Source organism: Colias eurytheme, chromosome 28 (assembly GCF_061535395.1).
Source record: "Colias eurytheme isolate Ceu_HAF_F1 chromosome 28, ilColEury1 Martin Lab GWU primary, whole genome shotgun sequence".
Classification (NCBI taxonomy): domain Eukaryota; kingdom Metazoa; phylum Arthropoda; class Insecta; order Lepidoptera; family Pieridae; genus Colias; species Colias eurytheme.
This window is the reverse complement of record NC_143007.1, coordinates 2,519,726-2,546,554: the sequence shown is the minus strand read 5'-3', so window position 1 is coordinate 2,546,554 and position 26,829 is coordinate 2,519,726. Positions and strand designations below refer to the sequence as shown.

At 32.6% G+C, this 26,829-nt stretch overlaps 2 protein-coding genes across 3 annotated transcripts; one reads left to right on the top strand and one right to left on the bottom strand.

Moving 5' to 3' along the window:
• Nucleotides 1–1,052: 1,052 nt before the first annotated feature.
• CycT (Cyclin T) lies at nucleotides 1,053–26,604 on the bottom strand. 2 transcript variants are annotated; one of them, XM_090117728.1, is made up of 9 exons: nucleotides 26,387–26,604; nucleotides 15,399–15,516; nucleotides 14,270–14,377; nucleotides 12,922–13,030; nucleotides 11,616–11,752; nucleotides 11,196–11,349; nucleotides 9,650–9,766; nucleotides 7,906–9,221; nucleotides 1,053–2,192 (listed from the first exon to the last, which is right to left on the bottom strand). In XM_090117728.1, the coding sequence occupies exons 1-9, from the start codon at nucleotides 26,533–26,535 to the stop codon at nucleotides 2,154–2,156; spliced, it is 2,247 nt and encodes a 748-aa protein (XP_089973854.1). In that variant the 5' UTR covers nucleotides 26,536–26,604; the 3' UTR covers nucleotides 1,053–2,153. The 2 variants fall into 2 exon arrangements, with proteins under 2 accessions (XP_089973854.1, XP_089973853.1); XM_090117727.1 differs by lacking the exon at nucleotides 1,053–2,192 and having other exon boundaries at nucleotides 6,486–9,221.
• On the top strand, nucleotides 21,145–22,584 carry LOC149896507 (uncharacterized). The gene is made up of 6 exons (XM_090117400.1): nucleotides 21,145–21,213; nucleotides 21,374–21,457; nucleotides 21,620–21,755; nucleotides 21,850–21,933; nucleotides 22,073–22,228; nucleotides 22,320–22,584. Exons 1-6 carry the CDS (start codon nucleotides 21,145–21,147, stop codon nucleotides 22,496–22,498), a joined length of 708 nt encoding a protein of 235 aa, XP_089973526.1. The 3' UTR covers nucleotides 22,499–22,584.
• Nucleotides 26,605–26,829: the final 225 nt, after the last annotated feature.

Genomic DNA, 26,829 nt, shown 5'->3' with positions numbered 1-26,829 from the left:
AAAGAAAATGGATCATCGTCGGATCGTATGTCTTGTAACACCTACATGTATTTAAATTTTAAACTATTAACTGGGGAGTATTTAGAAAATCAATGTTTACTTTATAATTGAATTTTACTAATATATTTCTATCAGTCTAAAGAGGTTTTATTAGTATAGGTAAAAAAAATATTCTACGAAATCGCCCGTCTGCAAAGGGCATTGAAACTTTCTGGCATATCAACCCGCCGCCATTTTGATTTTTTTTCAAAATCGCGGCGCACGATTAAAGTTGTATGCATGGATAGAGGATACATAGACAAACAAAAAATGTCTAATAACATAGTACCCTAAAGCGTCACATTACCGAGATATTTGGAGGTAAATATTCACTTATGAGTACAACGACAAACACTAAAAATTGACTTATTACGTGTCTATATGCATAATATTATCTCCAAATAATCACTCCCAGGTAGATTATTATTATTAACAGTTTACTGGAAGAAAGTAGGTACATTCATTACATAAAAACATACATACATTACATAAAAATGTAAGTAATGTCATGAATACCTACTTTCTTCCTATAATAATAATAATCTACCTGGGAGTGATTATTTGGAGATAATATTATGCATATAGACACGTAATAAGTCTATTTTTAGAACTTGTCGTTGTACTCATAAGTGAATATTTACCTCCAAATATCTCGGTAATGTGACGCTTTAGGGTACTATGTTATGAGACATTTTTTGTTCGTCTATGTATCCTCTATCCATACATACCACTTTAATCGTGCGCCGCGATTTTGAAAAAAAAATCAAAATGGCGGCGGGTCGATATGCCAGCGTCCATACAAAAAGTTTCAAACCCCTTTAAGTAATTTCACGTGTTTTCCTATTTAAATAAGATTTATTTCTAACAGTAGGTATTTAATTAAGGTTAGCAAGCTTTTTCATTTGATTAACAATATTGCTCGAAGCTTGTTGCAAACCGTAATGGCCCTAGTTATATTGTTCTTGAACTAAACAAACTTTAATTTTAACGCTGTTTTTGTAATTTTAATTCTGTCATATAATATAAACATTCTGACGAATTTTATCCAAAGCTTTTTATACATATTTTAATATAATTTATACATTTCTATAATATGTTGACCGATAAACACTATTATAATTTTAAGCCTCAAACACATCTCTTTAGACAGGCGATAAATGTAAGGAAAATAATTTGCAATTATGTACTTAATAACTTGAAAAAAGGGGAAAAGGCATTATGGGGACAATATTAACTCTCCATCTCCCTATTTCTACTAAAATAGAAAAGTATAACGCAAAGCGCGCCTATATTAATATTAACATTATAAACTCTTAAATCTAGTTTAAAAATGGTGTTATTTTGAAATCGATACACTATAGTTAAGGAACTTGTACAACATACTTATTGCTCATACACGAATCTCTTCTAATTTTAGTTTTAATCTAATTCCATTCAATACCTATATAAAGAGCACAGCGGGTCCGTAAATAATCAGTCAATATTGGACTACTTAAAGATAAATTTTACAGCCAAACACGGGCTCTAGCATTAAATGTCTTCTTTTATTATTTAATATTATTTCATAATTTGTTATACCACACAAACATCGAAAACTAATACCTGTTTGTTATTAAGTATAAATACGAAAAATTAATAATATTTCTAGTAATGTCCTGTAATTAGTTAAAATAACATTAAATAATAAAGTTCCAAGCGAATGGCTGTTACATGAACGAGTAATTATTTTATATACAAATTTAATTAATTTTTTAATACATTCAATTTCCACATCATATTTACACAGATTAGCGTTTCGGACATAATTCATCACTTGAAAACTATCATATTGAGAGGTATTCACGATGGATCTATTACAAAAATATTTAATATACAATGAGTAAAAAACAAAAAACAGTACAATACAGACTGTACACTGAACACGAGCTTAAATGCGAGCGATGAATCGTCCAAACGAAACGTAAAAAAAAAATAGAAATGCCCAAAGCGATCCACTTTTAAAGCGACATCGAAAACCGTCAATTTCCGACGACAAAATTAAAAAAAAAAACCGTTACACTACACTAGTGAGGTCCATTTGTTGTTGAGGAACGTCGACACACGTAGCGTTGGTGTCACTTGCCCGGTTGTCCGTTTCCGAGTGTATCGGCGACCTGCGGAATACGAGCCGTTGTGAGCGCACAGCCGTGTGTCGTCGTTCCTAACGAGGCTGCAAGGGCTAACGCGCGGCGGTTATTTCGTATGCTATAGACAAAAAAACCACCGCCGCACGTGTTAGCACATTCAAAGTTCTAATTGCCGAGATAAAATTAACTAAAAATGTGAAAAAAACGCAATTAGAACTGAGAATAAACACCCGCCACCAGAGTTTTGTAAAGCAAGGGATACCTGGGAGTTATGTTGTGAAATCCCAATTTGAAAACTACGTTCCAAACGCCATTTACCGTTAAATGTTATTAGTAATGTTGGAACGATAGTTTTCTAGCCCCATAGGTCACGAAATACACAGCTGCGCGCAAGCTTACATTTAGCTGTTACATTTTAAAACACATTTATAAAAAGGGGGATCAAGAAATTCATATATTAAAATAATAATATCTAGTATAGAAAATAATAAACAAATAAACATAACAGCCAAATAAAGAAAATGTAATGCCAACCGGTGCTTTAGAACCGTGTGTTAAAAAAAAGTGTAAATAAGCAACAATTCACACATGCAAACAGTGTCAAATATAAAGAAAATATGTGATAAATTTATAAAAGTGACCATGACAGTTTATCTATCACGGTCACCATAAATAGGATGTTCAAGTCATGGTCATGATAAATGACCACAAACTCAAAAAAATATTACACGTATAATTGTACTCTCCCCAATTAAAACTACGACACAAGGTAAATTAAACAAAAAATAAAATTCAAAAGGTCCCAGTGATATTTAATTTTGAAACTATAATATCAGCTAGAAAAAATACTTACTAAAAAAAACCTTACAAACAATTTATTTACATGTCATTATATAGAAACATTATTAAAACTAAGTAATGGAATGATAATCTCATTAACAAAATATAAAACATTTTTTCACCTAACCGAAAATACAAACATTTAAGTACTTCAGGTTAAATTTGTCAAAAATAACTATAAATAGAGATTTTAAAGTAAATGGTAACAACAATGGCGTTCATTGTACGAATAACAGATATAAAACCACTCGATACTAAAGTTAAAATCATTTAAAAAATAAATATTTTTAAACGGATTTTAAAGATGATTTTTTCATGATATGAAAATTGAACCCGACGTACAAAATCCTTTAAAAAGTATTTATTTTCTAAACCAATAATGAAACAGCATTTGAGAATAGTATTATAACATTATTTAACTTATGTTTTTACAAGATCCCAGGATTATTGTTTAAAATGTATTTTTTTTAAGAAATAGATTTAAACTGACAAATTTTAGCCTCATAATATTCCCAAATATTATTTCTCTTTTTAACGAATGCATTTTATTTTTTATAATATAAAGTATATAAATTTATAGTGACCATGGACCAATATAACAATAAAAATGATTTTATGATTTTTTAACAAGGATTTAATATTATATTTATATGTGACAATGAGGTTCTTATATTGATCTATGATTCTAGAATGTTCTAATAAATTTTTTTCATTTAAAAATATTATGCTTATGCTCCATCCAGACGAAAATCTTTCTAATATATTTTATCAATACTCAAATGTATATAAATTAAATCCGACAAGCAAATATTTTCGTCTAAATGAATAATTATTATTTGTTTCCATAAATTCTGTACAAAAATATTATATTACTAGCGGTCCGCCCCGGCTTCGCCCGTGGTACATATTTACGTTTTCTCTACATAAAAACCATCCTCGTACTTCAAGGAATATAATAAAAAAAGAATTATCGAAATCGGTTCAGCCGTTCTCGAGTTATGCGCTTACCAACACATTTTGCGATTCATTTTTATATATAAGATTATTCTGTATAAGTTTATTTGACCAAAATTTTAACTTGATTAGTGTTTATTATAAAGTTATTTTTTAACTTGATTTAGTTTTTCAGTGGTCCAATTAATTATTTATAAATTCACATCAAAAATGTAACATCTAATAAACTTTACACTATTATTTAGGATCACCGAGGTATCAAACTGAATAATTAAAAAACTTCAATAGAGTTATATTAAGAATAGAAAATGCTATAAAAAAGAAAACATTTGATACGCTCAGTGTTTAACAATATAGATTTGATCAAACCGCTTGCGTCATGCTTGTTGATCGTATGGATCCATCATTACTATTCCTTTTATTTACGGACATATAATTTCAAAATTACAAGAAAGAGGACTAAATTTTCCTTATTATGTATTACTGAAGGTAAATTGAAGTATCGTAAATAATTAGTAACCGCAAGTAAAAATAATAATATTGAACAACATACTTTTTAACTAAAAGTTTTTCTCTAAAATATACGTGATGTAAGATATAATCATATGATATGAACTTAACGTTTTTGACCGACGCTTATCTACTTTTTGTTACTATAACCATCTCTTTCTTGAACATAAAAATACCATATATTAGAGAGAAACAGATAACGCTTGTAATACATCTCGCTCTAGCAAAGGTAATTATTAGTCGAGAGAAAGAGATAGCACTATAGAAAAAATATAACTTAATTTGAAATACTATAGTTTGAGCACTCACTCTCAGAAAAACCCCTATTTCTTGAGCAAGTAAATAAACTACAATTAAAAATTATTTAAAGCTTACATGGTAATGTGTTCTAAATTATATTACTTTATATATATAAATAAAGCTAACCTAATATTTACATAAAAATGTACACACATAGAAAAATATAGTTTCATATTTACATTTAGTAATGGCAGTATGAGCTTCGTAACAATAAAATGTACCTAGCTAGCATCTACATATATTATGTTAAGACAAACATATTAACAGATCGTTTTTTATATGTATTTAAATACAATAACTATTTTTAACTAAACTATTAAAAAAGCACCAACATGTCGAAAAAATTATTAAGTTTTGCTATTCAATGAAATAATTAGAATTTTTTGAACTTAGTAAAAATAACAGAAACTAATGATTAGTCGAAAATATTAATATTTTTTAAATAGTTAATTGGAATAAATTCTTAGTTATATATTAATAATAAATATGCTATATAGATAATATATTATGTATCCTTGTGTAAATAGACATCAAATATGTAATATATAGATATAATGATTATTATGTATATAGTAGAAGAAAAAAGATCCGAACCTAAGTCGACCAACGACCAAAAATGTATATCAACATGAGCGCTGTTTTATTATAATTTTTAAGCAATTGCATAGCTTTTATCTCAGACTTTGAGCGCGGCTGTATATGTAAAAATTCCGTAACGAAAATACCTAACACACCCCCCCCCCCCTCCAACCGGCACAGCGATGCGATGCTATGCAATAGCTTCACTGCGGCAGTCCTCAAGTGCCACACGTATTTTTTTATTATCTCGAATTCTCGATACTGTAATTTTTTTTATAATTAATTTAAAAATATCCTTCTCAAGATTATAACCTTGGTGAAGGTTGACTTGAGTTTGGATCTTAGACCAATATAAACATTTTAATATTTATAATATTATATAATTAATATTAATATAGCTGGTAAAGGACAACAAGCAACATTCATACATTTGGAGTAATAAGAATATGTATATAAATAACTATTGTAATTCGATTATAGGAAAACTTCGATATTTTTGTAAATACATATTATAAAAAAGCGCTATTTTTATCATATATGGATAGAGTAAAATTTTAGCACAGAATAGAATAAATACAATTTTATGAAAATTTTGTAAAGATACGATTTTAGATTTAGGATAGAAAAAGAACGAAAAGTTTTGATTTATGATAGAAATAACTCAATTTTAAAAGTGATTTTTTACCCTGTATTATTTGTATGATTTTTAATACATTTACAATAAGCAATAGTAAATTTTAGCCAATAGACATATTATAATAAACTACTCGATAAAATAAATATCTGTATAGATAACAAGTATAGAATAAACAAAATAGTAAAAACATGATAGACTAAAAATCTAAAAAAATCTAGCAAATTCTATTTTCTAAAATGATATCATAAACAGGTCACAATCGGCCGAGACAAAAATATGTATGCCTTTTCGTCAAATATTGATATACATACTATTACATTTATAGTTCAACTAAAACATTGTATAAAAATTATTCTTATCATTATTTTATTAATAGTTTTTTGTTAATAACTTGTCTAACTATTAAATAGTAAAACTTGTGATTAGTTGAACTATATTAACATATGAATTTTCATCAAAAAATATTCTCTTGACCACGAATAAAATAATTTTTTATTAGATTTTTCTTATATTTGAGGAAAATTCATTTAACTACATCGTTGATAATTTATTAAATTCGGACTAAAGAGTATATTCATTGAATGGCCCGACATAATCACTAGTTCAAATTGGTCTATTGTTTTTTATTCACTTAAAAATAATACAAAATTAGGTAGTACCTATATTATAATTAAATTATTCTTTAAGTACTGTAACCAATAAGTAATAACTTGTTTATTCCTTCTCTTGTTCAAGAGGAACATATTTTAGAAAATTAATAAAAAAAGACAATGTATTGAAGCTATTTTTTTGTATATTTACATGACAATCAATTTGAACTAGTGACTATAAGTTCTGGAACATTCGACAATTCCTTTTTCCTTGCGTTAAATATAAATAATATTATAAGTAAAAAGGTGTATATAGGTTACCAACACATTGATACTTCAAACACGGCACACTAACGCACACACGTTTAGACGTCAAAGTGATATGTTATTTAACTATCATGACAAAGATAAATAGCGAAGAAATAATAATAAAATAACTGCCTCTGTATGATGTTTTAAAGCAGTAATATTTCTAGTGTGAAAAAAGGATAGCGCTATATAGGTGGTATATTGCTATCCCTTTTCCACACCGGAAATATTACTGCTAAAGACATGGTTAACTGTACTATTATTGAAATGAAGCACATAATTCCTAGTGAATTTCAGTTTAACATCCTTTTATTTTCGAAACCGCTTCTAGTTTTTCTAGTTTTTCTATTAAAATTTAAAAGAAAATAAAAGTGGAACTAGTGAACAGTAAATTGAGAATTTATTCCCTTTGAAACGTCTGATCGATTTTCACGAAATTTGCGGGTTTATTTCAAGGCTGGGAATCGGACAACATTATTTTTTAACCGACTTCAAAAAAATGAGGAGGTTATCAATTCGGCCGGTATAAATATATCATGATAAAAGTAACGTTTTCAAAGGTAGTATTAAGTTGTTGTCAATAAAGCATATTTTTTGACGTGACAACGTCTTATAATTCGATAGAGCCGGCTGCACGCACGAAAAAACATGACTCATGCGGCGTTACCTCGCTCTGAGGCGTTCCATGTAAGGCTTGAAGTGCAAGCGAGAGCGCGGAACGAGCGACAAAGAAGCACAATCGTACGTTGTCACGTTCAACTATCGTCAGTAAACCGACTTTACAGACAACCAATTTTTTTTTCTAAATTATCTACACCTTTTTACTTATAATACCATTAATATTTTACTCGGGCGGTGGCGGTGGAACAGCAGGCGGAGGCATCGAAGGCAATGGCGGATTCTGAAACATCGGGCTGAAGTAATACCCGTCCATGATGCCGTAGTACAAGGGCGGCGGCGGTTGGACCATATAATACGGTAATGGCGGCCTGAAAGGGGGTGGTACATTCCAATTGCCTACCTTTGGTGCTTCGTGACGCGCCATCTTGTTCGCGGGCCCCACGTGCTCAACGTTCGACCGCTTTCTGGAAGCTTCTAGAACATCCTTCGATATCTTGATCTTGAGTCCTGCATTCCCGGGCGGTGGGGGGGGAACTGCCAATCTTTCTTTCGGTATTTTAATCTTTAGCCCCGGACTGGATAATTTTTCCCGGGGAATAGTTATTTTTATCCCGTCTTCCGCTACCGGGCTCGGTTCTGTCTTTTTCTCTTTATCCTTTTTGTGTTTTTTCCGCTCGTCCTTCGATTTGTCGCGGTCCTTGTGTTTGTGTTTTTCTTTCTTCTTTTTGTCCTTCTTGTGTTTGTGCGAATCGTCTGTAGGCGTTGGATTCGATTGGTTGTTTTGTTCCAATGGAGGTATTTCTATTGGATCTATCGGATCTTTTTTAATTTCTACTGGCGATCTTTTTTCGGTTACTACCGAAATGGGTGCCGGTTTTGCTAGACTTTCCTTGAGTAGATTAGACACTAGTGTAGGATCTGTTTCTATGCCATTTAGCGGTCTATTCTCCGGTTTCCGCTGTTCCAATCTCGGCTGGTCCATTCTTGTTTTAATTGCGTTTCCCCTTTGCGAATCCCGGACTACATTTTCGTATCCGGGCGTTTCATCGATCTTTTTAACTACAGGTACTAATTCTGGCTCGGAGTTTGACGGCAACCTTTGTCTTTTTTGTTCCTTTGGCGACGTGAAAGGCGATAAAATGGCCGGCGGTTGCATTTCCCTCACCGCTGTTACGGGATCCGGTCTCTTTTTGGGACTTGGGGGTTTTTCCTGAGGGATGGGGGGCCGGGTTTCCGGTTTCGGCTTGGGGATGGGGGTTGGATTGGGAGGATGGGGTCGTCTGGGTTGTGCCGCTGTGGACGCGGGGGTTACATTCTCTGGAGAGAACAGGGAAGGGGGTCGTGTTCTTTGCGGAATTTCTGTCGGCTGAAGGGGTTGTGGGGGTTGTGAGGGTTGTTGGGGGGGTTGTTGGGGGGGTTGGTTGGCTGTGGGAGGTCTGTGTCTGTCGGGCGGTTTGTGGTGGGGGGGTTTGTGCGGCCACGTGTGATGGGTCTTATGTTGACCCGGTCTGTGGTGAGGAGGGGGTGGGTTAGGGCGGGAGGGTTGGGGGTTGCCGGGTTGCCGTTGCATCGCCTGTTGCCGTCTCTCTCTCTCCTCTCTCTCTCGCTTCTCTCTGTATAGATTGAAGTCTATTTTCTGCGGTGGCGGTTGGTTCGGTTGTGTAGCCGGTACATAACCGCCGGGCGGTTGTTGGCGACGTCTCTCGCGTTCGTATTCTGTTAAAAAATATAACTTGTATTATAGACTTACCAGTTACAATACTTATATTGTACTATGACGAAAATTCTTTCACAAACTTCATACAAGACTAATATAATAATTACTACTAATAAAATGACAAAAATTCTTTCACAAAAATTTCATATAGAAGTAAGTTACCTACATTTATAAAATTGTAATATTTTATTTGTTTTAAATAACACGCAAATAACCCCGTACAACATAATATGCAATATATACTTAATTGAAGAAAATGTAGAATGTATAATAATATAACCTATATTACTTAAAAAACACTATTATAGAAAGGCATGACAAGAAAATGCATTTGTTTCACCTGATGTTAAGTTTTCACGACTGCCCATTAACACAAGTAACACTAACATAACAACTTTACAACAAAGCATAATACAAAAAAACTCACCCTTATCAAAACTCTTATCAATCTCATCGCTATTGGCAAGCGTGTGCTCTTGTTTCTTTCTATCGAACGGCGACGCCATTGAGTTGGACGGGTGCGGTGCGCTTGGTGAACTGCCGCCTTTAAATTATTAATAATGAATCCTATAATTTTCTGTATAAATAAAAATGAATCGACGTATGTGTTGTTAAGCGCAACTCGAGAATGGCTCGACCAATTCTGCAAATTTTTTAACCTTTTTGTCAAGGTATAAGGAGACAATGCGTAAAAATTACAAAAACTGAAAAATTAGGGCAGAACATCGACTGCTAAGGCATCTAAAGTCCGGTCGCGGAGCAGGAAGAATTTCGTACATTAACCTGTTATTACCTGTCACTGTCACTCCCTTGTAAAAATAATGTGTCTTGCTCGCACAGGTGCAATGACCGCCGTCCTTAGGGATTGTAAACCTTTAACCTGAGAGCGTAAGGTTTGTGTTTGCTTGATTGGTGTCAGGTGTTCAATTATGATTTTGTGAATTCAAAATTTATAAGAATAAACCTCAAACATCCAATCAAAATCCGCCTAAGTCGAAATCGCGTGTTAGACTAACGTATTTCTGTAATATTGTTCATAGTAAATTATTTTTTGAAAAATAAGGTCATAAAGAAGTTTCATTTCTTATGTGTGTACACGCACACTTTTTTTATATAATATATCGTGGTTATTGAAAAAGTTAAAATGTAACTAACTAATAAGTATTGTAAATGAATAAAGGACATTTATTTAATAAATTAGTAAAAAACATTTTCTCCTCCAAATATTTCATGTAAACTGTACTTCATTCAAAAATGTTTGTAACCACTGTCAGTAGGTAAAGAGGTCATTGTACGAAATTCTTTCTGCTCCGCGACCGGACTTTAGTAATAAATAATTAATTAATAGAGGAAAAAAAAAAACATGAACATGCAAACTATTGTTTAAATAATTAATTATCTCCATCATGGCTAGTTCATTTTATTTTCAATATGTAAATAAATTTATTTTTACCTACTTTATTAGATTTTATTGTAGAAATTAAGTGTAACAACACGTTTTAGACGTTAAACTATTGTAACTTTAAACTAACAAAACATACAAAAGTTTAATAATTTGTTTTTCATCTTTCTAAATTACAATTCAAGGGATTTTTTTATCACTAGTGCCTACTAAATACTAAACATTTAGGTTTTTAATAAATTAACGTTATAATTTTCTATTCAATAAACAACTATATATTTTATTCAGCTATAAAACTAAAATACCAAAACTAAAAACAAAAATTCTCATTGAGTGGCTACCGATTTGGCTCCACTTTTTAGCTTTTTTTTATCATAGTTTTAATTTTGAATTTACTTTACATTTATTGTTTTGTTTGAAATTGTACTGTATTATTCTAATCGTATTGTTTGCTAATCGTGTGTTTTTTTAATTTTGGTGAGTCAAATAAATAATCATTTATCTTTCTTGTGTTTCATTTATCACAAGTCAACTAAACTCTTAATTAAATAATAAAAATAAAAAAACTCACTCGTATTGGACATAGTCATCATTTTCTTCTTAAGCCTAGAGGGGCACTTGTCGAATATATGCAGAAACTCGGCAGTCAACCGTTCCAATTGATCCGTTGTTACTGTTCGATCTACATACGAGAACCAGTGGCGGCCTTCGTGCGATTGTGGTATCTGTGAAACAAAACAAATTTATAATTGACTAGCTGCTCCGCGCGGATTCACCCCCGTGGCCCCATTCCTATTGGTCGTAGCGTGATGATATATAGCCTATAACCTTCCTCGATAAATGGGCTATCTAACACCGAAAGAATTTTTCAAATCGGACCGGTAGTTCCCGAGATTAGCGTGTTCAAACAAACAAATTCTTCAGCTTTATAATATTAGTATAGATGTATAACAAAGAATAAATAAATAAAACATCTAGACATTCTACTAACCTGCCAATTACTCCATTTCGATGCTAAATGTATGCAAAAACAAGCGACCACCGTCGGCCTATACTGCAAGCACATTGTCGTCAAATGCAAACTATTCGACGCCATGAAGTAAGACGTTTGAGCCAAATCCTTTGGCGCTGTAAAGAGAAATTTGCACAATTAATACATAAATTAGAAAGAAAAATGCAAAGTAATTGCAAAGTATGGGATGCATGCTCATAATGAAATGAAGGGGATTATTTTTAAATTAATAGATCATTCGGTTTCATTATTATATTTTGTTGTCTAGAACTGATGAAGTACTTAATTTGATATAAAAGCAACATGCATTAAAAGTAATACAACACAAACTTCTTATAATTTTGTTTAATTCTATTTGACTGCTTTTCTTTCGATTTAGTATGAAATTTGACTCAAAGGTCAAGACAATTATTATTTATAACCACAGTTTCTCAAAAAAACTAAGGTTTAACTAAGTATGTAGCGAATTTAAAATCTTCTATGTGACGTCATGAAGCCTACTTCATATATCTATTATAGGAGACCTATTACAAGTACTAAAAATGATTGCATGATGGGGTAGGTGTGAAATATGCTATATTACATAGTAATATTGTACATACCTTAGTCACATAAATACTTTTGACCACACTGGCTTGGCTTTTTTATCGGGACTGGGCAAAACGATTTGGTGTGTGACTTCCATTTTTTATTTTATTGAGAAACATATCAGACAAACCTGTGCGAAACTCTCTGTATTTCGGGAACAATCTTATTCTAGATATTATAATATATAGGATAGCTTCTATGGTAATATTCTACGATATAAGAATTTCACTTCAATAAAGTATATAAATAAAAAATTGAATTTGTTTACAAATCAAGCATAAACGAAATGTATAGAAAATACTTTAGATATAAAATCACGAAAAAATATAGGATCAAAGACATGCCGTCAATTGAAATATATCAATATTTACTATTTATTTACTAAGTTTTTATTTATTTATATTGAAAAAATGCCACAACAGGCAGACAAATAAAAAGATAAAACGAAAAAATTACACATCCGATTTCATATGTAGAAAAATAAACACCAAAATCCCGCCCAAATTCAAAAAGCACATGCATTCAAAAATGGAAGTCACGTGTGTCATTGAAAAAAAAAACATGGCGGACCACATCGTTTTCCCGCCCGCACAACATTGCGACGTTGCCAGTACGGCGCGGAGTCGCCAACACGCGGTGTGCGGTGTTGCCGCGCCGCGTTACGCTACTTTCGATACCGTACGGGAGCACGTCTCACCTTTTACAAGGTGACATGTCCGTACGACATGCGTGTGCGGGTGGTCGATAGCCACATCGAAACCTAACGTCTGTAGCAGTACATTCTCGTTGAATACCAGGTCCTGAGCCTGCAATGGAAGTTTTCAGCTACATTTCCATAAAAACTTCCAACTCATTAATTACTTGTCGCCAAAAAAAGAGCGTGTGTGCTGAGCACATGTGTCAGAAGTGAAACTTCTTTGGCAAGATTCAAAGATACCAAAATCGTCGCCTTCACGACGTGACGGTATTATATAGACGATATTACGCGACCTTGAAATTTTACTCTCAACGCGCCTAAAGAAGTTTCACTTCAAAAAATAGCCTATGCTACTCGGTCCAGATGTAGCTTTCCAATCAATTAAATTACAGAAAAAAGTATAGATAGGTTACCAACACAACATTCGATCTTCAAAAGCGGCATACGAAATACGAATGCACAGAATTTAGACAAAGTGAGATGGCATGATTAAAATATCGTGAGCGAAAACGGGACAAAAAAATAGGCTTATTAGCCACATTTTGACGTGCCACTCATGGAGCGCTTATAACCTATTTACACCTTTTTTGCTTATAATATCATTGTTTCTAATGGTAAACGAACTGCAAATCGATCGAGTCGTTATTAAGTAAAATTGTAACAAACAAAATATCAAAAACTCTTTCTACTGTATAAAATTATCATAGTTTAGAAAACTGAGAAATTGTTTATGGTCATATAAATTGTTAATTATCACAAAGGTGAGGTAAAAACATTATAAACATGATCTTAACGATCATTTAAATTCATTCAACTTATTATGTACGTGTTAATGATAATAATTTAAATACCTAATCAATGCATCGTCTACAAATACGTGTCATTGAAAATATCACGCTCCAAAATGGCGATGTCACAATAGTTTAAACAGATAAATTATAAACATGACGCAATTATTAATATTCAAACGATATTGAAAGTAAAACATTATTTTGTTTATGAATCAACAATGTTGCTTTTTATTTTTAGTTCTCTTGACATCTAATAGATGGCGGTAATCTCAAAATATTTTAAATACACAACCTCAAAACAATATCTTTATTCTTACAAAAAATTATGCGTAAAATCACCTTTTATAAGTATGTACTTCTAAATCTTTGAATTGAACATAACCATAGCAAATTTGCTTACAATTTTTAATGTTTGTTACTCACACCTGAATATTTAAATCTATACGCAACTCGACTCAGAAATAGACCAAAGTTTACAAATCTTTGTAAATTGTAATACATTTAGTACATGGTAAAGCTCGACCAATATGTTAATCTAGTACATAAAAAAAGCTCACCTGTTCTTGATACTGTTCCGATGTGAGTGCATTAACACCCTCACCTCTGTGGAGGCAGACGTGCGCTACCTTTATTACATATTCTAATTTCCTTGGCTGTTCCTCCACCTGAAATTATTAATTAATATAGATTTAAATCATAGAAAAAGGAGCTTAAATTATGTAAAACAGAAAAGTAATAAATAACATTTCTCTATTGAAATTTTGAAAGAATATTAACAAAGATTCCTGTGGAAACTCTTTCAGAATTTACAATATTAGCTTTGCATTAAGTTAATATTGATTGAAGAATTATTTTCACATTATAATAAGATCTTTAACCTGTTACATTTTCATAAAGTAAACATCTCATCTATAAACATATTGCCTTTGATAATAGGCCAAAAAAAGAATAATTTGGAAAATCCAAAAGTGCACGCCTCATAATTTTTTTTTAATAAATATTTATTAATTATTATTTTTGTTTATTTAATAACAATTAAACCACATCGAATCAGACCCTGAAAAATGAAAGGGTTCTATTCCTGAGCATACTCAAGCGTAAGAGAAAAAAAAAAGACTCGATTAGTAAAGTATTTCGGTCGCTATCGTGTTAACAAGAAAAAGGATCCGCACATACAGACACACAGACGTCCAAGACAGAACTTTTTTAAACTGTTTTTTAACTAGTTTAAATAACAAAAATGACATCAAAAATATCATGAACGTTAAAAATAGTGTTTTTTCTTAATATGTGTGTGTACTGTGTATGTATTATCTTACAAGTGCAATGTATGATACATAAAGACATTTTAAGTTTGAAAAATCAGATGTTTTGCGCGAAGTGACAGTAGTACCCACCTCAACGCTTCGCTTATGAGGCGTGCAATAGGATTTCAAAAATTACAATACTTATAGGCGATTAGGTAAGCATGACTTGTTCAGGTTCTTTGTAAGTACATACTTAAGTTTCTTACCACAAAACAATTTAAACACTGTCTAACTTTAAACCAGGGATCTGCCACTTTAATAATTCTCTATGTGAAATACGACAAAACCAGATTAAACAGAACCTGCGCTTAACGTTAAACCCTGTCTAAAGTTTTTTGTGGTAAGACAGTTAGTAATTAACTATTAAAATATTTCTCACCTTCGCGGCTAGGAACAGTGCAGCTGCGGCTATAGCGTTCCTGTGGAACTGAGTAAACGAGTGGAACGCGTAGAAGCGGTGCATGTAAACGATACCCGTGTTTATACATAGTTGCGATCTGTATGTGGCGTTGAGGAAATTTTTGGCACACAATATACAGTACATAATTATATAAAAATTAAAAATAAAAGGTTTCTATGATAGTTAAATCTATCTCGTCTCTAAACTATAGCTTAAGTGTGTCACAATTTTTAATAATCTATAGTTAATAACATAGAGCTAAAGAGTGTTTGTTTGTACGAATTCAAAAATAATTTTCGCTTTAGGCTATAGCATAATTTACATGGGTGAAACCATGTGGCACAGCTACTGCAAGTATAATATTCTAAAAGTATACTGTATCAAAATTAATTTAGAAGTAATTCCATTAGCTTTAAATTCAAAAATACCAAAAAAAATATTTTTCTAAGATTTTTAATATAGAAAGCAATGCAAAAAATAACGTTCTCTATAAAACATAGTTTCAAAGAGCCATCCTCCATCATATCAATGTTTATTTCCATAAAAAAAATACGAATATATATTTTTTTAATTAAAAAAAATACCCGAAAAATATTTATCTAAGATTTTTAATATAGAAAGCAATGCAAAAAATAACGTTCTCTATAAAACATAGTTTCAAAGAGCCATCCTCCATCATATCAATGTTTATTTCCATAAAAAAAATAAGAATATATATTTTTTTAATTAAAAAAAATACCCAAAAAATATTTTTCTAAGATTTTTAATATAGAAAGCAATGCAAAAAATAACGTTCTCTATAAAACATAGTTTCAAAGAGCCATCCTCCATCATATCAATGTTTATTTCCATAAAAAAAATAAGAATATATATTTTTTTAATTAAAAAAAATACCCAAAAAATATTTTTCTAAGATTTTTAATATAGAAAGCAATGCAAAAAATAACGTTCTCTATAAAACATTGTTTCAAAGAGCCATCCTCTATCAATGTTTATTTCCATAAAAAAATAAGAATATTTTTTTTTTATTATTATAATTACTACACAAAATACCTCAATACACATTCTTAAACCGTAACATAAAAATTACGTATGACGAAATATTCGTCCAAAAGAGAAATCTTCAGCAAAAAATTCATACAAGTATAGGCTTTATACAGTGGTTTAAAAGTGAAAGTAAATGCAAAAAATTGGGTCAAAAAGTTGAAGCCTTGTTTCCATGAGAATATTTGGATGTGCTTATTCATACAAGCATTTGAGGTCACAGTTAAATAAAATTGGTTCATTGCTAATATTTTATTAACCAACTTTAAAAAAAGAGCAACTATAAAAACATCTCAAAATGTAGTGCAACCTAGATTTTTGGCATTGTTTCATATCCATATTATTTATTGTTTTCAATAAATAATCAAAATTTTATTTTATGTGTGTGTGTTTGTATGTTATGTTTTTCTCATCCCAAAAAAAATTAAAAAAAGAATAAAACATAACACTAAAATTTAGCCAAGGCCTTCTATTATATTACTAAAATTTAAATAATTTTGACTGTATACTAAGATAAATTAATTTAAGCACAATCAAATGATAATTTGTGATTTTAAAGATATAAATTATCAATGTAGCATTATATAGTCTGATAACACTAATATAATAATACATATATGCTATTATTATAATACTACTTTAAAACCAGTTTATTATATACAAATAATAATATATTCTAGCAACACTATTATATATTACTAGCGGTCCGCCCCGGCTTCGCCCGTGGTACATGTTTACGTTTTCTCTACATAAGAACCATCCTCGTACTTCAAGGAATATAATAAAAAAAGAATTATCGAAATCGGTTCAGCCGTTCTCGAGTTATGCGCTTACCAACACATTTTGCGATTCATTTTTATATATAAGAAGAAGATTATTTGACTTGGCAGTGAAAAATGTTAAATAATCTATATTCTATACTAATATTATAAAGCTGAAGAGTTTGTTTGTTTGAACGCGCTAATCTCAGGAACTACTGGTCTGATTTGAAAAATTCTTTCGGTGTTAGATAGCCCATTTACTGGTGAAGGCTATAGGTATAGAATATATATATCATCACGCTAAGGACCAACAAAAGCGGAGCGACGCAGGTGAAATGGAAGCAAATAACTGACAGGTGCAGGATTTGATACTGAGACACTTAAAAAAAGGTCTCATTTTGACAGAACACAGAATTGGCGCACACACTCTTTTTGTTGGTTTGATACCTTTTTGTCGGTAAAAAAATTTGATATGTGGAATAGATAGATAGTAAATGCATCTTTCTGCCCTGTAGAGCTACAAGGGGACTTCCCTTATCTAATTCTTTCTAATTAATTGACTTTAGTGAACTTATGAACTCACTGTAATTAATTTTGCATGTGTTTTAGTTTGACGATCTAATATGGAGTAAGTTAGATGCAAGATGCTTAATTTTTCTTGTGCCTATCATTTAAATCACTCATGTGCATAAGCAGTTTTTCTATATCAAAAACTATAACTGAAAAAATGTATAAAAAAAATACAAGATATTTTCTATGACAATTATATACAAAACCAGGATATGTAACTAGTTATGTTAAATAGTGTCTACTATTCAATTTCATTAATCACCATTTGTTTAATTATAAGTAAAGTAAATGTGGTGCAACATTGGTGACTCATGTTGTTTTGAACAAAGTTTTTATGTTTCAACTTTATTACTTGAGTCATGCATTCTTCCTAGATATTTGGAATTAGTATCATTGATTAAATAAAAATTACAATAAAAATTTGTGAGAATTGTTGTTTTAACAATTAAATTTGTATGAAGTGAAACTTCTTTTGGCGCGTCCGGAGTAAAATTTTAAGGTTGCGTCTTGGGAATATCATCATGTCATGGCACGAGGCAACATTCTTTTTCTATCTAAAATCAGCAATCAAAAATAATAAAAGCAAACTATGTAGCCTTTTAAATATGGCCTTCCTACAATTCAAAATAGCGAGAAATATGAAATTTTCAACACAACATGAAGGCTAAATACTGCAAGGGTAGATAAGAGTGTTGTAGTTGCATTATTTTATAGTATAATCTAATTCTACCGCATCCTTGTGATAAGGTTACAGGAAAAACAATATAGCAAAAAGCTATAGCATTAGTGACTAATATTTTATGAAACACTATACTGAAATCCATACTTCCATACTAATATTATAAAGCTGAAGAGTTTGTTAGTTTGACAGCCAGTTGCACAAAAACAAAGATTAATGCTCCATTTCGTAATGAATCTTTAACGCTAATGATTTCTTTAATTTAATGATGTTGCACAAAACAACTTTAGGATAAACTAATGATCCATTAGTTAAAGACCACTTTAAACAATGTTGCTAGCAGTAATAAGAGAAAAGAATGAACAAAAGTGAATGATTCCATTTGTTTAAAAAAAAAATGGCAACACTCGTTGAAAAAAATAACATGTCTGACACTGACAATTATTGTGAGTTTGCTGTCAGTCTAACACAGATTTGAGGTTCTTTTATTTTGTTTGCGATTTTTAATTATTTAAACACGAAACAACGGGAAGAAATTAGACGTGTTCGATATTTTTTACTGGTGGAGGTTTCTAATATTATAATGGCACAGACACCAAGTCGGAAAAGAGAGCGTGGAGCTAATTATACCCCGGAAGAAAAAACCATGTTTGCAGATATCGTCACACAGTGAGTATCTTAAAACTGTTAGAGCCCCCGCAGACCACAGACTTTTTATCGGCCGATAGTTTAGTCGGGTTGGCCTGCTAGTACGCACACCGAGCCAACTAAACAGTTCAGTCGGTTATGAGTGCGCAAACTATCCAACAGTCTGCCGACTATTTGCTAGTTTCTAACCAACTGTTGAAAAGAGTGGTCACACCGCACAATGAAAATGAATAAAACATTGTATAGAATTGTTATTATTGCTCTCATACACCGGAGGAGGAAAATTAAAAAGAGAGCCCGAGAGTATTGGGTGCATCCTATCTTTAGTGATAGATTAAAATGGAAAATTTTACACTATGCATTCCAAATTTCTCCATTACCCGAAAAAATTTTCGCCTTTTATCGAATGAGCATAACTAGCTTCAACCAACTTGTCAAATACAGAGTACCTTCTCTTTTAAGTCTTTCTTATAAAGTGGAGGGCGTTTTTCGACTTCCTCGATCAAAGTTACGATCGAAAATTCCGAAATAAGCGACTGAGAATTGAGCGACGCCATTTTACAAAACATGCGCGGCCGACCATTCGCTGTCAAAGCTCGGAGCGAACTGAACTATTGGCCTAGTCGGCCGACTAAAAAATCGTCGTGTTTGCGCGTGTGGTAGGGAGCCAATACTGATTATACAGTCGGCCGATAGTTTGCCGACAGTATAGTTTGAATTGAATCGGGAAGCCCATCAAACTTGTTTATCGGCCGATACCTAATCGTCATAGTGTGCGCATTTGCTTATATCTGCGTACTGATTAAGAGCCCGACCAAACTATCTGCCGATAAAAAGTCTGTGGTCTGCGGGGGCTCTTAGAGACCCCGCAGACTGCAGAATTTCTATAGGCCAATAGTTTAGTCTGTTTCTTAATTTCTTTAGGTATCGGCCGATACTGAATCGTGCGCACTTGCATACATCTTTCATACTGATTATGGACCCCTACTAAACTATCGGCCGATAGAAAGTCTGCAGTCTACGGGGGCTCTTAGAGCCCCCGCAGACCACAGACTTTTTATCGGCCGATAGTTTAGTCGGGTTGGCCTGCTAGTACGCACACCGAGCCAACTAAACAGTTCAGTCGGTTATGAGTGCGCAAACTATCCAACAGTCTGCCGACTATTTGCTAGTTTCTAACCAACTGTTGAAAAGAGTGGTCACACCGCACAATGAAAATTAATAAAACATTGTATAGAATTGTTATTATTGCTCTCATACACCGGAGGAGGAAAATTAAAAAGAGAGCCCGAGAGTATTGGGTGCATCCTATCTTTAGTGATAGATTAAAATGGAAAATTTTACACTATGCATTCCAAATTACTCCATTACCCGAAAAAATTTTCGCCTTTTATCGAATGAGCATAACTAGCTTCAACCAACTTGTCAAATACAGAGTACCTACTCTTTTAAGTCTTTCTTATAAAGTGGAGGGCGTTTTTCGACTTCCTCGATCAAAGTTACGATCGAAAATTCCGAAATAAGCGACTGAGAATTGAGCGACGCCATTTTACAAAACATGCGCGGCCGACCATTCGCTGTCAAAGCTCGGAGCGAACTGAACTATTGGCCTAGTCGGCCGACTAAAAAATCGTCGTGTTTGCGCGTGTGGTAGGGAGCCAATACTGATTATACAGTCGGCCGATAGTTTGCCGACAGTATAGTTTGAATTGAATCGGGAAGCCCATCAAACTTGTTTATCGGCCGATACCTAATCGTCATAGTGTGCGCATTTGCTTATATCTGCGTACTGATTAAGAGCCCGACCAAACTATCTGCCGATAAAAAGTCTGTGGTCTGCGGGGGCTCTTAATAGTAATTTTAATAGATTCATAATTTTCTATACTTATTACTCCATTTTTTTAGGTTTAAACACATTATTGAAGACAAAAGGACAGGAGGAATGTTTATTCAAAGAAAAAAAGATGCATGGAAGGCAATTACTGATAAATACAACAGTAATTGCTATACCGGTCGCAGAGAGATGGATCAATTAAAAGCGTTGTATGATAATATGAAACAGAAAGCCCGGAAAAATATTGGTGAAAGCAATGTATGTATCTATAAATAAATACCTTAAAAGTTTTGTCAAATCACATCCGAGGATGCCCTCTGGCTACGCAAAGCAACAATATATACAAAAACAAAAGTAGCTCACAATGTTGACTAAGTTTTATATAGCGTTGTGAAAATTTTTAAATATCTTGTTTCAGAAAACTGAATACATCAATAGGATCCCTCTTGAATTGTCTGAGGAGGACCTTTCAAGGGCTTTGAAAAATTTAAGAGAAGATAAGGTATATATCTGTCAAATTTTGTCATAATATGCTTCATACATTCAAATGTATTCATACACAAGGTCAGAGATAAACCAGTACTGAATTGGCCCGTTATGAGCTAAAGTTTGGTGTTTTTGCATGAAACCATCACTTCTAAAATATATTTCATTTTTTCTTTAGGTTCAGATGAACAAAACTGGTGGTGGATGTTATAAACCCAAAACAACTGACAGCGAGTCAAAAATACTTGCAATAATACAGGATCAAGTAGAACCACTGTGTAATCCTTTCGATAGTGGTGCACTTTATTTTAAAGGTGGGTATAATCAGTAAAACATATGAATACTTTAACTTTATATGTTTAAAGTACAGAACTATAATTGAAATAATTGATATGTATACTGTTTTAGATGCTACACACCTCTCAGAACCAACAGGAAGCAAGTCCCCGGAAATAGAAAATTTCATTGTTGTAAATGAGGTTGAAAAATCTGGTATGAATATATTTTCACACACAATGTAAATATCAGCTCTTGCTGTAATGAAATTACAGTTTAAAAAAAATATATTAGTTTAGTTTTTTTTCAAATATTAGGTTAGAACATATTATGTGATGCATGGTATTTTTTTTAGATTCTAGTAACCTGTTGGATACTGAGATTACTAGATACCAGGATTCCTCAATGGTGACTCTAACTCAAGAGGCAGATATTTCAGAGTTACCAAAAGACCAACCCAATCTGGTCAAAAGAAAAATGTTAAAGACTATTAATAGAAAAAAACAAAAGGGTAATCTATTTTTTTTTACCATGCCTACTATGCTAGGCCAAGTGGCCTTCGTGATAAGATAGTATTATTGACATATTTGCAAATGTTTCAGCTCCTGTTAATCTAAAGCCTCGGAATAAGTCATCAGAAGAATTGAAACGCATTTATTTCAAAAAGAAGTGTCAAAATGCTAATTTGGAGCGCAAGAAACTGATGCAGGAAATACTCCAAAATAAAGAACAGCATAGGCTGAAAATGTTAATTTTGAAAAAACAATTTGAATGTAAATAATAATTAAATCGCAATAAATTTATTTTTTTCAAAATAAAACTATTTCTTTGTATTGTTAACTCAATTCATCATCTCATCAGATAATGATAATGGATCGAGTTAATATAATAATAGACATCTGCCTACCTCAACTTATTTATTTATTATTTATTTATACTCTTTATTGTGCTGCCAAAATACATAAAATACAAACAAAACTTATTCTAAAAGAAAAACAGCACAGAAGGCGGCCTTATCACTTAAGAGTGATCTCTTCCAGGCAACCAACTGATAGAAGGATACATAATAAACTAGAAATAGGAGGTAGGTAGATAGAAAGTATACGCAAAGATAAATAAATAGTAATGTTATACAAAGATAACAAAAATATTATTAAATAAAGATTATAGATTTAATAAACTAAATACTATAAAACAAACACATACATAAACAAAAATAAACATAACATAAGTAATAATAAACATACATACATATAAATAAACATACATACATATATAATAAATATACATATATAATAAACATACATACGTCTTAGTTGGGAATAGGCTACACATCTGCATAGCCTATTCCCAACTTGGCTTCCAGTCTGACCGGATGACCTCCCACAACCTAGGAACTGTGTAACACATAAACACTCATCATTTGGAATCAAAGAAAACAAAAATTAGGTTGAAAAATTATTGTATTTTTTATAATCCTAACTAATCCAGTGAGAAAATGCTATGTATTAGAGCAGTTCTTACAGATGTCTCTACATTTGGTCCGGAATATGAAATATTATCATTTGATACATCAGGCTGGAAATCATGGAGTGGTTCCACATCATCTAATTCAATACACATATTGTGCAGCACTGCTGTAGCTACAATTACTTGAAGAAGTGTTGTTGTTTTCCTCAAAGTTATGCCTTTCTCCAAGCATGGGAACCGCCGTTTCCATACTCCAAAGCATCTCTCCACAGTATTACGAGTGGAAATTTGACTTTTGTTGTAGGCTTCTTCTGCGTGTGTTTGTGGTTGCAAAACAGGGGTCAGTAAATAGTTTTTATTATAGTAGCCACTGTCTCCTAACAACAAGTAATTTCTGTATGCACCTCTTTCAAAATCAGCACACAAATGAGAGTTGTTAAAAATCGTACAATCATGTACTGATCCCGGCCAGCGTGCTATGATGTCCCTGATTTTTAGCTTCGCATCACACACCACCTGGACATTTATTGAAAAATATCCCTTTCTGCATCGGAACATTTCTGCTAGGAAGCCACCTCTGCTTATAATTTTGATGTGAGTGCAATCTAGAGCTCCCACAACACGTGGAAATCCTGCAATTTCATAAAAATCTTCAGCAACTCTTCTTAATTCTTCCCTCTCTGGCATTCGAATAAGGACAGGTGCTAATCTAGCAAGCTTCAGAGTTACCTTCTGTACTATTCGACAAATCGTTGATTTATGGACATTAGTCAGATCACCTAATACCTGTTGAAAAGATCCCGTGGCAAAAAATCTCAAGCAAATCAGCAGTTGGGTTTTGCCATCGATGGCCTTATTTCTATGGGTAATTGGTTCCAAATCCAGCTGCTCGCATATATGAATAGCTGCTGCTTTTGAAATTCTGTAGCGCAGACGAAATTCTTCTCCATCATATTTCGAGAATATATCTTCTCTGTTTGGGATCCGACGGCGACGAGGCATATAATATTCTTCTGCGTCAGACAATGATGACAGGCTCGACAAAGACATGTTGAAGTAATTTTTTTACTTTATACCACTGCTTTTTAAATAAAAACTGAAAATTCGCAAATAACACAACTGAACTAGCCACGAACTGCAATATTAATGTTGCGCTAATGGACGTTTGATGACCCATTAAAATTTAACGCCCGAAATGTCAACTTAAAGGTTCTTTAAGCGCTAATGGCGCTTTGTGCAACTAAAAATGTGACAGATTGGCTCGTTTGACACTTCCATTAATTAAAACTAAAGAACCATTAAAATCGAATCTAATGTTGCTTTCTGCAACAAGTTAATGGAAGATTAGCATTTAATGACAGCTTTAAAAGTTAAAGATCTTTTCTGCAACTGGCTGTGAACACGCTAATCTCAGGAACTACTGGTCGGATTTGAAAAATTATTTCGGTGTTAGATAGCCCATTTATCGAGGAAGGTTCCGAAGATTCCGATATCGAGGAAGGCTATATATCATCATGCTAAGACTAACAGGAGCGAAGCAATGCGGGTGAAACCGCGGGGCATAGCTAGTAACTATATAATTTTTCTTTCTACAGGATATTTCTACAACTACAGGAAAAACAAAACTATGTAAAATTATGGCTAATTGTGTAGATATAGTTCATTGGCAAGTATCAAGACAACAAGCTGAGAAGAAAATATAAATAAGATCAAACGTAATAAACAGTAATAAGGTTGAATGTTTATTTTGAAAACTATAAAACAGAATATTATAAAGAACATAACAATGAAGTTTTGCTACCAACAGCAAACATGTTAATCATAGAATACATTCTGTATGAGACGGCCACAAAAATAATCTTTGGTCATTGACATTATGATAATTCTAATCATTTGGAAGGTCACGATGGTTCGTCTACATTGTTTAACCTTGACAGTGTGCATGTTTTATTAATTTCCTCAGTGAAGCATTAAAACATTCTTTGTTAATTACTCACATCAATTATATTGCAATTAACACTCATGACTTGTAATTGTAAAATCTGTTATATCATGTGTTAATTGCCCTGTTATTAATGAAAATAAAGATGTTTTGTATTAAATTTAAAGTTGTGTTAAAAGTCAAATGTAGCAGCTTGCAAAAACACTATGAAAAAAAAATCTACACAGATTCAACTATGTATATTAGTAGGATACTTAGCGCAGGTAGTAAACCTTTTTTATTGTGAAGGCATGTACAGGTGCTACACTTGCAGCAATATTCGTGTACACTATAATTTACCTTTGTTATGTGACATAGGTCAGGCAGGTAGAAAAATAGCATTTGATACTGTTGAATAAAATCCTGCCGTTTGAAGGACGTGCAAAAAACATTTTTAAGAAATGTCTGGACTCTGGTCTAAATTTATGTACACTTTTGTGTCAATTGAATGATGGTATTGATGTATAGACGTTTAAAAACATCATTGTTATGTACATTGACTTTTTACATGTGGAGTTAGATAATCTCCAACGTAAATAATTCATAGGTTATGGTGGGCAGATGATAACAACTACAAAACATTTGTTATCCGCTACATCTACGACGAATATCAATACGCAATATTTTCATACTGCGATGCGAACATTGCAATATTCCTAGCAATTTGCGTAGTAAGTGTATAGCAAAACATTCTTATCGCGAATTACCTACACGTGCCAGTTCTGAGAAATCGTACATATGATTCATTTTACCGCGCAAATACCGTAAAGGCGGTTAATTTTGGAGTCAGACGGATGAACTCTACGTCACCACGCAGGCGTTGAGCGTCCTACGTTTGTCAATCAAGGTGCACTGACCTAAAAAAAAATAACACGCATCACGCGTTCTAACCTTATTTCATCGATATTTTATAAACACATTTATTGTTGAGGAAAATCAATGCACTAATTGTTATTCTTAGAAATCGAGAATACTCACGGGAAATCCCAAGCATTAAAGCGAAAGTGACCTGCCTGACGGCGTCAACCCATGTTATAATTTCGTCATGGCTTTTTTTCACAAAAACTATATCACTACACTTTTTTATCGATCACAGCGCGATTTTAACGCGAAATAACGTTGTTTTCATGAATAAAACACTGTTTGGACACACTTAAGCACGTTTTAGCCCACATGACTCGACAAAAACATTGAACTTCACTTATTGAAAAAGGATACACTTGAAGCCGCTGGCCCATATCCTGGATTAAATTTGCGGCCTGCTGCCGATATGCTAATTCTTTATCTGCATCTAAACCGCATTTTCTGCTTGGTGAATTCTGTAGTTGCTCTTTTGTAAAATACCATTTTTCTTGGGCACCAGCCATTGAACGGATGTTCCAATGACTGTGTACGAAGAAGCACGACGGAGAGTTGTTCTCCGTCTATGTGCGTGAGTGGGAAAGGGATAGCGCTATGACAGCGACAAACGGATGTAGAACACGTTAACATTTGAGTGATTTATAAAATAGAATTAACCATTTTTTGAATGAAAACCAATGAATTGTCCACTAAATATAAATTAATTAATATATCAAACTTAAAACACACTTCTTTTTCACATAAATGTTACGTAAAAATTTTGTTTGAACTATCTATCTATACATGTATAGTTACACGGC